We start from the raw sequence: 16,159 nt of genomic DNA, 5'->3' as shown, positions 1-16,159 counted from the left end.
TAAAAAGCAGGTTGCTGTAAGATTGTTTCAGCTTTGCAATAAACATTTGTTGGTTGGTTATCAATATAAAAAGATTAAAATAAAATTGACATATTTACTTAGGTTGATTCCTTTTTAAGTCGATTTTTATTAGCTTAATCAGTTAAAATTATAGTTTGTAAATGATGATATGGATAAGGAAATAATATATTCAACTTTAAGAACGTATTTTCAATACTGTCTCAATAGCATTTATCACCGACAAAGCTGAAAGAGAGTTATTGGTGAATACAAAAATGGAATGACAAATAAAAAATAAAAACAAGCATCGGATATCTGCAAAAATCTGGTTTTTTAATTCAACAAAATCGTATCAAAACGGGAAAAACGTGAATGAAGGATGAACCTTATTCAAAGAAGAGGTGCAACACAATTGTACATAGTAAGAAAAAAAAAGAAAAAAAATAAAAACGACTCAATTCTCCTACAATCCGCGCCAGAATCGTAGACCATGTACTTCTCCATTTCGTCAACCGTTAAACAGTCCATGTGAGCGAAATACCTGTGACAGCCGCTCGCCTCGGCTAATAATACAAAAATCCAGTCGATCGCAGTCAATAACGCAACACGCGTTTGCGTTACACCGCAACCAAATGTAGAGATACATTGTAATCTAACGTAAAATTAACAATGTTTAACGTTATTGACAAGTATCGTAATGGAAGAACGACCGGCGAGTTACACGGTACATCCACGGTAAGTCTCCCGTTATATCACATTACTATTCGGATCACACGCGCAGTGTAGCAATGACAAATAATTATCGCATAATTATTATCTCGCCACTTCAGAATAATCTCTTCTAGCATTATCGTAACAATACATAATTAAGCGTAATATTTTTTAACACGATAAACGCATTATGATGGCGATGCTATCATAGATTTCCTGAGAATTCTACGTGTTTCATTGAGCCCAGCTCAAAATTGCCATAACGGAGCCCTATCGTTTCGCGTAAAAAATTATTGTCACTGTGAAAGCCCACAATACAACTCTCACGACTCTAACGAAAAAAAAAATGTGTATACACGTGTGTGTACATTGTGCGTAATGCACGATCCCGGGTATAATCTAGCATCTACTGTTTTGGCACGATAGTATTATTTAGCAATAAAAAAAAATCTATAAGAGAACCTGTCTCTCCAAGTGAAACTCGTACTAAATAAAAGTATATCGTTTTTTCTCGAACGTAGTAAAAACTGCGTTCGCAATAGGAACTTCTTTTGGAACAAACACGATTTTCAATATTCATATTGTCCTTTCGCACGCACGGTAACGATAATGAACCAATCGTTGCGCGTTCGCAAGCTCAAATCGGCGGTATGAATCGGCGTGTCCCCGTATCGTCGGACTAGTCCTAAGCTGTCCGCGGCTACGCGATAAAAACTAAGTCTGCACCCTGTTACCCGATGTTCTAAATCGGGCGGCGCAACGTCGGTTTAACCGGTAGAGTCAAAAAGGAACAAAAAGGAGAAGGAAGACGACGGCCGCGCGAACAAAAAGCAATTTTACCGGCCGCGTATAAGCGCCGCGCGTACAAGATCTTTTCGCACGTCGCCTCCTTTACATCATCGTCGCATTTGACATACGGGGACAGTTGTTCATTCCGAAATTCGGATTCAATCCTATCACTTGATTCGTCTTTGAGTTCCGCGTCAGAGGTGTGTGATGTGACATAGACTCCACGGAGTGTTGCCATTGCCAGCAGCTGCGGCAAAAGTATCGGAAGCATGCCTGAAAAACAAATCCATATGGAATTTAACATATGCGTAAAGAAGTGGGTTGTAGAAAAAAAAGACTGTAAGCTATCACAAATAACATTATGCTAAAAGTGAAGCCGCTTGTGAGGAACTAGAATTCTGCGTGAAATAAAACTACATAGAAATTAAAATGTTTCCGTACCACATCGCGGCAGAAATAATGCCCTTGTTGCACAACGCATACGGAGCATATTGATTCCTCGATGTACGGATCGACTTGTACCTGCAATACAAAGATATATACATATATAAGCTTTATCTTAAGGGCCAATTTCACCAACCACAGTTAGCTTAACCGACGGTTAAAGTTAGCAGGATTGACCAATAGAAAGCAGGGTGGATTTATTTCTATTGGTCAATTCTGTTAACTTTAACCATCGGTTAAGCTAACTGTGGTTGGTGAAATTGGCCCTAAGTCAATCACTTTAATCATACATGATTTTACCCAACGTACCTTTTTTGTAAATTTGTCAGTCTTAATTTCTATAAATGAAGCGGTGATCGCTTTAAAATACGATTGTTTCGTACTGAATGTAACACGGCCGGACCCTATTGGATATTTATACTTATCCGTGTCGATACCTGAAACAATATATTTTTTTTTTAATGTGCGCATGTGCGAGGGAAAGATAGAGATTAAAAGTAAAATATTTAATAAATATAAAAAAAATAATTACCTGCATAAATAACTCCATGGAAAAGGTCATCCATGACTTTCGCCAATCCTGCGGCCGTTAGCATTCCGTGTAGCGCGCCAACAAATACCGTTTTGTGTGCATCGAGTCTCTGTGATGAAGATTTGATGTAGTTGCTATTCTCGAGAATCCATGGAATCACTTGTACCTGAAATAGTAAAACATAATTGCGAGACTTTAGTCTTGAGGATAATTTTTCCGGATATATGTACAACGTTATGAATTGACGTACATCTTTCGGCTTTGAACGCTTGGATATAATTTTATAATACCATCTTCTTCCATTGGTAATATCGTGGGTGCAACAAGACAACATTGCCCTGACCTGAAAATAATTTATATAATCTTTGTATTATTTGAGAAAAATTTACTTTGTATAACAAATACTTATCAAATCAATACTCAATATATGAATGTTAATTAATATATACCTGTTTCTCTGATTCAAATATAATATAAGCGTATCCTTTCGGCTGAGCGGACGGTGCTTTTGCAGGCCACTCTACGCGAACCGGCCCAAATTGTTTAAATGTTGAAATCAGGATAGCTTCTGTGACATCCCACGGTACACCTCCTAGAAAAACCTTGGGAGAGTAAGCGACTGGCTCCTCGGTACTTTGAGGCAGAAAACCGCTCCATGTGCACGTTGGATAACAATGTGCTGAAATAAACAGATCAATATACCTCAAACTAATTTATCATTTATCTAATTAATATGTTAACAAAAAAAAAACTAAAGTCTGAAATTTTGTACAAAGTGAAATTCTTGAAGATTTAATAGTCTTAAAACTTTGTTCGTGAAAGCTCATCGTTCTTAGCTTAAAATTCAAAGATTGATATTGCGATTTTATCAAAGAAAAATTTCCTTTAAATTCAAAAAACATCTTGTTAGTGGAACACAAATGCAAATTTATACCACTTTAGTATAAATTATTTAGATAATTTATTGTAATATATAGTGATATATAAATAACCATAATAAGAGACAATGAGATAACTGCGACAATCTCTTATACAGATATATATATATATATATATATATTATATATATATATATATACTATATGTCGATACGCACCAGCGGCATTTCGGTGGGATCTCGCTACCCGATCAAGCGACACTGGTTGGGCCAATCTACGCGCGGCGTTTCCAAGACCGGTACAGCAATTTTTCTCATGACTCAAGAGAGAATTGAGAAAATTGCTGCGATTTTGCCCGAGTCCGTGATGATGCTGGTAATAATGCGAGCTCGTTGAGTTCTGTTGTAACGACGATAAGTATTTTTTTACAGCTATACGCTCGAACGCCGTCCTGTTGCTCGGGCACGTGTTTGTCTTCGACATTATGGAGTCCAGGGACGGCGGGAAGCAAGAATTCGACGAGGAATTCAGCGACAAACAATTCTACAAACAAGCGTTTTCGATAGAAATGTTTAGAGAGCGGTGCAATAATTCAGGCAATGAAATATATTCACGTGGGAGAAACACTCTCACCATTATTATGTCGGATAAAGAGCCATCCGCGCTACCAATACCGCTTGTCTCCGAGTCTGCTGGTGAGTTGGAACGCGAGCCGTTACATCCCAGAAGATGAGAGAACTCTAATGTTGGGCTGCCACAATCACTATCAATAAATCACCACTTATGGGACACACGAAATATATAGGAATTCAATAATCACTCATCAAATTTTAGCAGTATTTTACATACATGTAATTAATTCAATTGTGCACATATATATTAATTTAATATAGGTAATAGAGTAGAATAGAATTGATCAGATCTATCAATTTGTATAAAAGTAGCAAATAATAAAATTCAATACTAATTAAAATATATTTGAAGAAATGCTATTTTGTAAATTTTATTTTACATTATTAGACTTGATAGGCTTCATCCTTAGTTGCCCGATTCTGTAGTTACCTGTATGGTGTAGAGCAGCCTCGTATAGGACGGCCGAAATACGAATCAGTGGGCGATGACGAAGAGCCCGGGTATTGGAATGACGGTCGGCCAGTTGGTGAGGACGGCGTGTTCGTGCTATTACTGGCAGTGGACGAGTAACTGTAAGGATCCGATGTGAAGCTGCCGGGTGTGCTCGGACTGCCGGGAGTGGTCATCGAATTCGGTGAGCTCGGAATATCCAGACCTGAGGTATTTGAGCAGAAGCCGTGATTCCGATGACACTGTGCACACACAATTGATACGGTAATTACACATCGAGGTCAAGTCATAATATCGACAAGATAAGGAGAGAATCGTCGTCCAAAGTAATTCTTTACTCATCCTCTATTCTTTCATTCCTGTATCTCTTTATTCATCCAGGCAAATTGTACTTCTCGCGACCACCGTAAGATGAAAAATCGATAACGCTTCGATGCGTTCAGAGATCTCGGCGCCACGGGAATACAAAGATTAATGTGTTACGCTAACTTATAACAAGTGACGACAAGAGTGGCGCGGGGAATCGAATTGAATTGGGCTCATCGAATCTAGAATTTCGTATCTCGGTTAAGCAGCATGTCGGACTTTGCTTTTCGAAAAGATAACAGGAAGAGATGAAGAATGTTCTCCGCGCACATGTGTTTCGGAGTACTTGGAACACGTCCAAATTGAAACACAATATTACGCGACTAGTGCGAGAGAAGAGTGCGATCTTTTGAAATGGCAGCAATTTTGCGTCGGCTCGGATTAAAAGAAGGCAAAACGACGTGGGTTCTAATAGAGCCGTTTGGCTCGGGACAACGAATTCTCGACCGTCGAGATTGTCTTAGCGCACCGTACATTTTATTTAAGTCGTTATGAATGAAGACCCGATTTTGAAGTATTCAAATATTTGATGTACGTCATAGCCAAAGAAATAAATGACAAATAAGGAAAAAATTGATCGCGGGTTTGCCACGAAATAAATTGTTGAGAGAAAAACATGTTAGTTTAATGATATCCGTATGATATATAATACGGTATAATACAAGCATCAGTTAGATACTAAAATCGGAGAAAAAGAATGAGACAAGGTAGTTGGAGTTATTCCAATAGGGATGTTCATTGTTCGGGTTATTGCACCGACGAGTAAATGCCTCTATGTTACTCAATATGCTTTATGTTGCATTTATCATCTTTATCGCCATTCTCCACGTAAAATTTGCAATTCACCGAAGTTATCATCGTAGTCGCGTTTTTTTTTATCAAATCGTTGTCGAGTCGAATGTATTCTTATTTCATAGCGGGAAGCAATTTTAGCTAGTAAAATAGCGCCGGAGTGGTAGTATAATCCTCGCGAGACATTATCAATGTGAAATAAAATGCAACGAAGTAATATAAAATATTATAAAACTAAGCGAACATATATATCTCTCTTTCTCTCACACGAAAAAATTTGTGCTCGATATTTCTGTTCGTAATAAATAAAGCAAATTTATTTGATTTTTATTTATCAATCAATAAATAATCCTCTAGTTTATTTTTGTCGGTATAATTAAATTGGATCATCATTTGTCGATTACCGGATTATGTCATCTCGCGAAGTTTTCATACCACGTTGCGTGGTTTGTATCTCAATGATAATACGTCTTATCACGATGCGCCAGTTACATTGACTCCTACTGTGATCCACCTACTCTAATACTATTATCCGGTTGTAATAAAAACCGCGTTAAATAACTTTGTCGTGTATTGCGTTCTCAATTCAAGCATCACTCAAATTCGTCGCCATAAACAAGCTTTTCGGTACTTTTAACAAACTCTTACGCTAAAACAAATCTGAAGGAGTAGATCGGCGTGCGCGACTTTACCTCATGTTGTTGTGAAGAGGATCCCTGCGTTTGGTCGTAATTGCCATATTGATAGTTACGATAGGAGGAGCCGATCGTCGATTGGTTTCCCATCAGGGATCCTCGAGGCAAGCCCAGCCCGAACATATCCGAGATCGCGCTGTCGCCTGTGGGAAAGAGAGTGATTAGCACCCTTGATTACTTCAATCGCGTGAAAAGAAATGTGGAAACAAAGACAATTTGAACTTGTGTTCGAGCCGATCATTTTTTACGAGTAAATTGTCAATCAATAAATAATTCCATAGTTTATTTTTGCCCGTATAATTAAATTGGATCATTATTTAGTAGAACTACCGACTACCGGATTACTCGACTTGGAATCATCTCGTGGGGTTTTCATACCACATTGTTTTTTTATCTCAATGATAATGAGATACAAGCATCAGGAGCCAGGAAGGCTCCGGAGATCCCTCGGAGTTAAGACTTCTCAAAAATGATCTCTAGGTTTCTAAAAGATTCTTCGAGGTCCCCGACAATTTTACTTCATCATCGACAAATCGTTAGCCCCCATTAACCCGGTTCAAATAAAACTCGCGAGAAACGGGGCAAAGTGCGCCGCCGTCTTACCGTCGGTACTGGCGTTCTTGTCCGACTGGGACGAGGAGGAGACGTCCTGCGAGAAAGTTGGGAGGTGCGACGGCGACGGAGGTGTCGGTAGGTCGAGCAGCAGATTGTTGATCGACTGCAACTGGTGCAGCCTCTCGCGTTCCTGTTCGCGCTCCTTGCCGCGCTCCCGCTCGCAGGTCTGGCTCAGCTTGCGCAGCAGCAACTTGCTGCGCTCCCGGCTCTGCGTCGCATCCTGGTGGTGCAGCGGATCCTGATGATGCATCGGTACGCCTCGCTCGAATCCGACGTCCGTCTCGTCGACCTCGTCGCTCACCAGTGAGATGTCGGACTGCAAAAATCGAAAATCGACGTTCACTACTCGGTCACTGCCCCGCGTGTCCCGAATAACACAATTCTAGATAATATTCCCGTTTCGATATTCCGGAGAGAGGGATTCTCATTCCTCCGCCCGATTCGGAGCGAATATTTCTTAACGCGTTAAATTATAAAAAAAAAAATAAATAACAGAGAAAGCCTGCGAGCAGTTTCAAGTAATCAAATCTGTGAAAGAATCGGAGACTTTTATCGTTCAAGTAGTAAAAGTGATACGTGGCGGCAAAGCCGAGTACGCGATTGGAAACTGGACGCGCACAAAGCTGATTTCCCAAAGAAAGTATAAATTCGTCGTATAAGTTCGACGCGCGACAAATCGAAGGAAACCGCAATCGTATACTTCACGCGGCCAAAAGTTGGATTCCTATAGAAACGCGCAATTATCGAAAGTCCCTCGCTCGTCGCTTTCCGGAGCGATCCGACCACCGTTTGGAACTCAAAAACTATACCGGCTCCCCATAAACTCTCGGCTTCCCGGCTTTCAGCTGGATGGAGCAGATATCCCGAATTACACGCGATTGACGTACAAGCGATTCAATATATAGGTCTAGCAGCCTAGTTTATAAACAGAAGACTCTCCGGGTGTCTCGAATATATATATATATATACATTTACATCGAAGAATATCGGAATATCGCGGCGTTCCCGGTTTATCGCGCCCCAGCCCGCCCGCTTTCACGAGATCTTCGCGATCGTTAAGATTAAGGGTGGAAGAGACCGGCCCTCGCTTTACCTACCGGAAATCGGACGTGCCTCGCAGATCTTTCTCCAGCGTGCGAACAGTACGAGCGACGCCGGCGGACTACGCGGCGCGTCGAAAACAGAGCTTCCCCCTGAAGGACGCAGCGCTCCCAGCGCGCGGTGCGGCGGCACGCGACGCGTTTGTGGAATTCGCGAAAAAAAGCAAAAATTCTTCTTTACAGGGGGGTGGGGGAGGCGCCCGGAAAATACATTCCGCAGCTTTTCTCAGAATTTCGGCTTTCACCCGAGTAAACCGTCGACGGTCGATCAATCCCTTGCGTCGTCGTCGCGTACCTCGCCGCGTCGCCCGCGCACGGAATCGCGAGGAATCTGTTCTCCTCCGGGATATTACTCCGTTCTGCGTTCACGATTAACGAGTATACCCACTTTCGCAATTGTAGCTCAGGTCAATCGCTGCGAGGTGGGCAAATAGGAAAAAAATTTAGCTAAATTTAGTCGTAAAATATGGATAAACAATATTTTTTGCAGCAAGAGCTATAGTTTAACAATAGTAGCAAAATCTTTTGTTCTCGCTGCAAAAAATGTTAGTTATCCATATATTACGACTATTTTAGCTATAGTAGCTAATCTTTTTTTTCCGCGATGTAATTTATAGCGGAGGAAAAAAGGGAGGAAGAAAAAGAAAAGGAGAGAAAGAGAATTATAAATATAAGAAATTATTTTATAATTAATTACAATCGCAGAGTAGTTTCTCGTTGATCGGAAATATTCCCCAACCGCTTGAGAGGGGGGGAGGGCGTGCGTTTAAAGTTATTCAAATTCTCCACCTTCTGGCCGAAGTAATTAAGCTTTCTGACTTCTGACGATACGAATAATTGCGAAACGAATATTACGCGGTTTCTCCGATTTTCGAAATGAGATTCGGGGGAGATTCGAGGTGCTCCGAAAGCGGGCTGTTTGCTGCTTCGTTCATCGTCGAGGTCGACGATTAACGATACACGGGCGAGACAACTCGACACGGAGATTTATCCGACGCGCTCGGATAATCCGCCTAATTCCCGGTGAATCGGAATTTCGCGGAATTCGGTCGAGGCGGTATATCGCAATGCGGGGCACGTGTTTACCATCGAAAGCCGCGCGAGATCGCGCGGCTCCTCATCCCTCGCCGGGGAATGAGGTTGAGGATTGAGGATCGACCGACCGCGACCGACCCGGATTCTCGTCGCGCGGCCCCACGGGATTCGGGATCGCGCCCTCCCTCGCGCCCCGTAAGACCGTCGGCCCGGTCGCCGCGGTCGGCCGTCAGCCGTCGGCGAGGGGATCCGAGTCTTCCTCGAAGCCTGACTCTTAGACAGCGCGTTACGGATAATACGATCGGACGGGGGAATTTTCGCGCGTACCAATCGGCTCTGGCATGTCTCGCCGTGTTTATTTACGTTTTCGCGCGACGCGGGACATTCCTTCGCGACGTGTATCGGGCACATCCGGCCCGGCGGCGCGACCGATCGAGTTAGCAAAGCGGGGAGCATTCCGGGCGCATTGAAGACTGAGCGCCCGGAATCGGCGAGGCACGGAAAGAAATCGTCGGGACCGCCGAGCACCACCGAGCGCGGAATCCGGGATTCGAGGCTCCTTTCCCGCTTTCAATTTCCAAAATGTCGCGACTTCGTCTCAAAAATTTCCCCTCTGCTTTCTCGCACGTAGTTGTGTAATACCGTAATATATTAATATTCGCGTACTTTCACGCGCGATGTAAAGAGCGGACGGATCTAACTGGAATCACTGGAGGTGCAGCGCGACTCTCGAGTCCTCGGAGTCACCACGGCGTTAATCCGGACTCCGGACGGAGATTAATCGCGATCCCGCGTCCTCCCCGTCGCGACAATCCCTCGAGAGCCCCGAACGCCGAACGGGCGAGACGAAACTTACCGGTTGCATCAGCGTGGGCATGTCCGCGGAGAGCGTCCCGTCGCGAGAGGAAGCCTCGAGGATGGGCGATGTTCAGGAGTCACCTCGACGCGGCTCGCTCCCGCACGGGTCTCGAGGGACACGAGCGAGTGGAAGCCGACTCGATCCCGTCCGCCACTAACAACAACGTGTGATTAAGCGGCAAACTTCACGCGCTGCGCGCTCCGCGAGAAGTTACGCGCGAGTGCCGAGTGACGAAGGCGACCGGCGACGACGGCGGCGGCGGCGAGGGCGAGGGGGTGGTTTCTCGAGATCGCGGTGGGAGATTTTAACGAGCCGCGCGAATTCTCGCTGCCCTCGACCGCCGTTTCCCTCGATAAACGAGAAAATCTTGGTCTCCGTTCGCCGACTTATTGCCGATGACACTACGCACGGCGGAAACGGAACGCCCCCTCTTCCACATACTGCACCACCCACCCCGCCGCGAGTTCAACTTAAAGATCTCCGCCCGCCCCCCGTTCTTTCCCTCCTCTCACCCTCGACCACTCTACCGCTTCTCCAACTCTGTTTTCTAATTTTATTTTCTCTCATATCGTCTTTTCCTATTTTCTTCGTTTTTATTTATTTATTTATTAATCTCTTAGAAGGCTTGCCCTAAAATATTAAAATAAACGCTTTATTTTCTTCTCACACTCTTTTCTCGCGTCTTTTCTCTCTTCCCCCCACACACACACACACATACACACACACGTTCCTTCGAGACCGCTTTTATATAAAAAAAAAAGACTAAAAAGATCTAGGGAAAAAAGAAATTTTTTATTTGAGACAAAATAAGATACGCGAAAAAAACGCCTTCCCTATATAAAAATTACTTATAACTGATTCTTGACTATTAGAATCACCCTCGCCCTCTTTATTTTAAGCTAACAAATTGTTACAGACTGATGCGATACCAACGGAGTATAATATCTTCCCACGAGAAGCTCGTGTGACTTTATAAGGTGTATCAAAATTAGAGTACATATAAAAAGGAAAAAATATATACACGCTATTTACAATCATTTTGCTACACTGAATATATCTTAAACAAAGCCACAGCTCGGTGAAAAAAAAAATCACCATTATTTTTATCCCGATTGAAAAGAAGTTTGCAAGCTAATTATATTCTATATGTGCGGTCGAAGAATCTAACATTTCAACTTCGGAACTATCGCCGTTCGAATAATTAACGACTAGCACGTCTCGCGTTGGCTGCTCCAGCTTTCCGGGCGTACTGGCTTCTCCTTTGCCGGAATTCTCTCCCCAGCTTCCAGAGAACAGATTCACTCTTAATTTATCGATATTTTGACCACTCGTGCTGCTGCTGCCCACGTTGCTGGAATTCTCCACAGACAGTCTAACTTCGCTATCCTCAGACAATCTGACTTCACTTTCCTCAAATTTATATTTCGGTATCTCCGTAGGTGCATCTGAAAAATTTGCAAATTTAACGATGTTAGCGTAATTCACTTTCCTCAGATGTATATTTCGGTATCTCCGTAGGTGCTCTGAAAAATTTGCAAATTTCACGATTTTAGCATAAATTGCGGCGTGTAATGAAATATAATTTTAAATAAATTTTCTGGAGTATAACGCGTAAAAATTAAATCGATCACTACAAAAGAGACAGTTAAATTGTCATTTCGCAAAGATTCAGGAGTGTTAATTAGTTTTTCCTGACGAAATATTGTACCAAATTTAAAAATAAATTTTCTATGCACACAACTGATAGTTTTTCCCTCTTTTAATATTATTCTTTCTGTAATACCAATTCAATTGTATACGTACCAGGATATGGGGGTGCCTCATCAATCAGTTGCTCCATAACGTAACCCAACATGGTCGCGGTAAATGTGTCGTCCCTCCTTAGACCGAGCGCCCTGTGGAAAGCATCCACTGCTTCCTGGATGTTCCCCATTAGCGCGTGAATAAATCCGATCGACGAGTAAGTCGATGGGTTCAGGGGATCTAAGACTAGCGCCTGTTGATGGTATTCTAGTGCCTCTTCGTATTTTTTCATTTTTCTACAAGTATGGCCCAGATTATTCAGTAGCGCCTCCCACTTACTGGGTAGAATCACGTTCCTTAGGTCGCCTTGAATGCTTTTCATAGCTTCCTTAAATAATCGTTCTGCATTTTTGTAACTGTATTTAACAGGAATAATTCTCAGTGATAATTTATTGGTAAATAGAGCAAACAGAGATTTGTAATCTTTGTATTACAAATATAAATGAGAAGCAGGAGAAAACTGAATACCGAGATAATATACTTACTCTAAATTATAAAAACATATAACGCCCATTTCGTGTATCACGAAGGGATCGTTCGGTGCTATTCCTTGAGCTTGTTGAAAGAACTTGTCAGCCAGTTTTAGATTATTCGTCAAACCGCATTCTAATCCGATATATAAAAGCGGAAGATGGCAACCTTTCATTAATTGCGACGCTTTAAAATAAGCAGCCATAGCTTGATCGTGTTCATTTTCAACCGCGAAGGAATGTCCGTATGCTAACCAAGCGGGACCAAACAATCTGTCCAGTGCGGTAGCCTTTGCCAAGTACCTTCTTGCTTGATCACTTTTGCCTACAGTGCAACGGAAATATGTATTATTGAGTAATTTTAAACATTTTCTTTTAATTTACAAATCTAATCTCATGAAATATTTTGAATTTAATATCTTTCAATTAACGTATAATCTTGTTTAGTCTAAAAAATATTTATTAAACAATAAACACTTACCAATAGTATAATAATAGCATCCTACTGCAAACCATGCTAAGGCCATTTCCGGGTATAAATCGACCAATCTGTGCGCCAGATAAAACAGAGCTAAGGAATAAAGTTTCATTATTAACGAGTTCTCGTATTGTTCTTTTATTGCGACAGAATGTAAACTTACCGTTGGTTTTTTTAAGCTCAACTAAACAGGCAATGTGCACCGGAAGACAGGAATTGTGGTACGGATCTTTTTTCAAGATTCTAAGATAAGAAATATCACGTTACATTTTGTTACGAGATACGGAATGAGACACAACATTTCGATAGATACCTACTTCTCTGTAAGCGAGAAACATTGATGATAATCACAGTTGTAATATAATCTCTCAGCTTTTGCGACTTCCATGTCCAAATTGTCCGCTAATCTGTCGGCGACGCAAATCCCCATTACGCTACATGTAATTAACGACTGTTTCGTGTTCGGTTCTTGATATTTCTTTAATTTACTATCGTACAACAGTCGCAAGAGTTCCGCTTCGCCTTTCGTACATTGTTCGGTAAATGGTAAGGATTCCAACAGTTCTCGCTCTAAGTTAACAATTATGTATATACGTATTTAACAAATATTTAAGAAAATTTTTCCATATTTGACAGAATCAATATACCTTCGGAAGCTGAAAGCATCTGATTTTGCACCAAGGCTTCAAATGCTTCGTATGAATAAACGTCGCACTGTAAGGCTTGCTTATAGCACTCGGTCGCCACTGCTCTATTATCCATAGCTTCATATACCCTTCCTTTCACGTATAATATTGAGCTCTGAACCTGTAAAAATATTGTATGTTAATTCTTTTAAATTCTAACATAGCAATATAACTATATAGTGATTGGGATGACATAATACAAATTTATGTATGACATTGTTATAAATACACATATATGTATAGATATAAATGTACTCATACGTTTTTTGGAGCATCCTGAAAAATGTCAGTGCGATCAGCGAAGGTGATACCTGCTTGCGTTATGTTTGTGCATATTTCAGATTCATTAATTACTTGAAGTGCGTCGTTATATTCCTTTGCTTCCAGCAGGCACCTCACAGTTAGGTAATGGCACATTACGTCGCTCTGTATCAATAAATTATTATTTAATTCATCACAAATTAGATGTAAAGACCAACGTATCGCGAAACGAGAAAAAGCGTCTGTGTATCATATAGGGGAGATGAGAGGTTATTAAAATTACCTTCTCCAATCCATATCTCTTTATGAGATGCGCAGCACGATGATACTGCTTCATGAGATACATACATTGCGCCAGAGTGCACACATCCTTTGGGTCCTCATTGCTCAGTGAGACCACTTTGTCAGCCCAGAACAAGGCGGCACTGTACAGGTGCTGAAAGGTAAAGGTTACAACGGGTTTTAAGGTTGCGATGGCAGGTACGGCGATTTTACCCTGAAGATGCTCACCAGGTCAATGTATGATTTCACTAGTTTTCTACAATTTTCCAGGTCAATAATCTTCTCGTCCAGCAAGCTGTGCATACTGTTATTATCAGTATCACGATGTGACATGTTTAACCCTAATTTTGTACGTAAGTTAAGATAGGTTAAAATTAATCCTCAGAGCGATCCAGGCGCGTCGATCACGCGATTTACATACACGACGCACCTCATGGCCCCCGCGCACCTTCCGTGCAGCCTTTCGTAAACAAAGAGAGGGTAGAGACAGAGGTAGTACATAGCCACGTGATGTAAAGGGCCATCTACAATGAGTCGCAGTCACAAGAGTCGTAAGAAATTGACCAATCACAGTTCATTATTCTTCGACCGCAAGGAGAATAATAGACTGTGATTGGTCAATTTCTTACGACTCTTAAGCGGGGAGCACACACTCTGCACAACGCATAATGCGTAAGCATAAGAAAATTGATTGGTTCATACACATGTGCATAAGGAAATAGACCAATCAATTTTCTTATGCTTAATGCTAAGACTCCATAGACGCGCAAACGCTGTGCGGTAGAGTGCGTTGACCAATCAGAAGGCTGCCGCAAGTCGCCTGCGGCAAAATCAAAATTTGTGATTGGTCAACGCACTCTGCCGCATGTCGTTTCCGCGTCTACGGAGTCTTAGCATAAGCGGGGAGCACACACTTCTGCATAACGCATAATACGTAAGCATAAAAAAACTGATTGGTCTATTTCTTTATGCACATGTGTATGGACCAATCAATTTTCTTATGCTTACGCATTATGCGTTGTGCAAAAGTGTGTCCGGGCCCTTACGACTGCGACTCATTGTAGATGGCCCTTTTTAGAAGGTGTAGCTCTTTGACCAATCAGAAACTGGTCCGAGATACGAGAAGGAACATGGCCCCTTGCTCCTTCCATGGTAGAAGACAGAGTACCTATTCCTGAAATTATTTGTTATGAAACGAATACGTTTTATTACTATAGCATCTTATAATAAACTCAAGACGATTTTAAATATATGTATAAGATAGTGTCACAGGAAAATTGTTCTTACAGCTTGCAATACAAGTTAAATCATTTCTGTATACTTCCTCATTAATAACTTTCAATTTCTTATTCGCCGTATTTAATCTTTACTATTTATTAATCAATGTAGAAATTGTTCTTTTACCGTCAATTTATTATGTATTACATATTTTTATCGATTTATGAGTTTTCGTATTATATTTACAAATTTTTTAATTTTGTTTGCATCTTGTCACGTACAGTCGCCGCCAATGATTCCTTTCCTGAGGTATTCTTATGTTCCCTCCTTATCACAGGAAAGGAATCATTGGCGGCGACTGTACCTTGACTAATACTACATTTGAATGTGGCGCAATGTTCCGGACCAAAATTTGATTGGCTGTCGTATTCTTCGGCCGCCATTATACACGATGGGCACGTTCAGCAGACACAACCGTTTAGTTCTTCTTATCAACATTGTGCGTTGATTGGTTGGTTCTAAAAGTAAGAGCCAATCACGTGCGACTGCTACTGAGCGGCTTGGTCTGCTGAACGCGACCAATGCTACATTGAGTACATTCACTCGTTCACAGTCTCGCGCGCAATCAGCGCAATGGTCGAATATTCAAGTCGAAAGTTGGGGACTACCGAAGAAGTAATCTAATCTAGATTAATAAGAAAGTTGGATTTTAGAAGTTTACTAGAAACTCAGATTTTAAAAGTTAGATGTTAGTTTAAAAGTTAGTTAGAAAGCCAGATTCTAAAAATAGAATTGCATATACACGTGTGCGCGCACAGCCACGTGTTTGGAATTGCAAGTTTTATTAAGTTCATTGTGTATATTCGTTATAACAGTTATATTAAATGTCTTTTTTGATTAAAAAAATTGACTTGTTTTACTTTCTTAAATAATAATCTTGTTAATAATTAGAAAGGATGATATAGATGATACGAATATCTGCAAAAAACAATAAGTACATACATTTACATACTTAGCGCGCGCGCGCGCGTTTCTATTAAATGAGAAATAATTTTTAAGTAA

General features: G+C 41.3%; 2 protein-coding genes across 3 annotated transcripts; both read right to left on the bottom strand.

Moving 5' to 3' along the window:
* Positions 1 to 312: 312 nt before the first annotated feature.
* Positions 313 to 10,369, bottom strand: Orb (polyadenylation element binding protein orb). 2 transcript variants are annotated; one of them, XM_071769615.1, is made up of 12 exons: positions 9,897 to 10,369; positions 6,894 to 7,221; positions 6,288 to 6,433; positions 4,417 to 4,679; positions 3,988 to 4,105; positions 3,573 to 3,897; positions 2,926 to 3,155; positions 2,727 to 2,819; positions 2,477 to 2,642; positions 2,255 to 2,381; positions 1,942 to 2,024; positions 313 to 1,773 (listed from the first exon to the last, which is right to left on the bottom strand). In XM_071769615.1, the coding sequence occupies exons 1-12, from the start codon at positions 9,915 to 9,917 to the stop codon at positions 1,454 to 1,456; spliced, it is 2,220 nt and encodes a 739-aa protein (XP_071625716.1). In that variant the 5' UTR covers positions 9,918 to 10,369; the 3' UTR covers positions 313 to 1,453. The 2 variants fall into 2 exon arrangements, with proteins under 2 accessions (XP_071625716.1, XP_071625717.1); XM_071769616.1 differs by having other exon boundaries at positions 1,459 to 1,773; positions 1,942 to 2,022; positions 2,254 to 2,381; positions 3,988 to 4,117; positions 9,897 to 10,366.
* Positions 10,370 to 10,757: 388 nt separating this feature from the next.
* Positions 10,758 to 14,351, bottom strand: Cdc16 (cell division cycle protein 16). Its single transcript, XM_071769618.1, has 10 exons — positions 14,108 to 14,351; positions 13,881 to 14,033; positions 13,598 to 13,762; positions 13,298 to 13,457; positions 12,968 to 13,220; positions 12,814 to 12,893; positions 12,654 to 12,743; positions 12,188 to 12,497; positions 11,703 to 12,058; positions 10,758 to 11,344 (listed from the first exon to the last, which is right to left on the bottom strand). Exons 1-10 carry the CDS (start codon positions 14,210 to 14,212, stop codon positions 11,031 to 11,033), a joined length of 1,986 nt encoding a protein of 661 aa, XP_071625719.1. The 5' UTR covers positions 14,213 to 14,351; the 3' UTR covers positions 10,758 to 11,030.
* Positions 14,352 to 16,159: the final 1,808 nt, after the last annotated feature.

The sequence above is a fragment of the Temnothorax longispinosus genome, chromosome 2 (assembly GCF_030848805.1).
Source record: "Temnothorax longispinosus isolate EJ_2023e chromosome 2, Tlon_JGU_v1, whole genome shotgun sequence".
Classification (NCBI taxonomy): Eukaryota; Metazoa; Arthropoda; class Insecta; order Hymenoptera; family Formicidae; genus Temnothorax; species Temnothorax longispinosus.
The sequence above is the reverse complement of the archived record's forward strand: the minus strand, read 5'-3'. Positions and strand labels throughout refer to the sequence as shown.

What these genes read in the sequence shown, in the direction of transcription:
- Orb (XM_071769615.1), bottom strand. Translation starts at nt 9,917, where the DNA reads ATGCCCACGCTGATGCAACCG. An exon ending in TGCCCACGCTGATGCAACCG is followed by an intron (nt 7,222 to 9,896) that starts GTAAGTTTCGTC and finishes CGATTTTTGCAG; the next exon opens with TCCGACATCTCACTGGTGAG. An exon ending in ACTGACAAATTTACAAAAAA is followed by an intron (nt 2,025 to 2,254) that starts GGTACGTTGGGT and finishes TCTTTGTATTGC; the next exon opens with AGGTACAAGTCGATCCGTAC.
- Cdc16 (XM_071769618.1), bottom strand. Translation starts at nt 14,212, where the DNA reads ATGTCACATCGTGATACTGATAATAACAGTATGCACAGCTTGCTGGAC. An exon ending in AGAGATATGGATTGGAGAAG is followed by an intron (nt 13,763 to 13,880) that starts GTAATTTTAATA and finishes TTATTGATACAG; the next exon opens with AGCGACGTAATGTGCCATTA. An exon ending in TGAGCTTAAAAAAACCAACG is followed by an intron (nt 12,744 to 12,813) that starts GTAAGTTTACAT and finishes TTTATTCCTTAG; the next exon opens with CTCTGTTTTATCTGGCGCAC.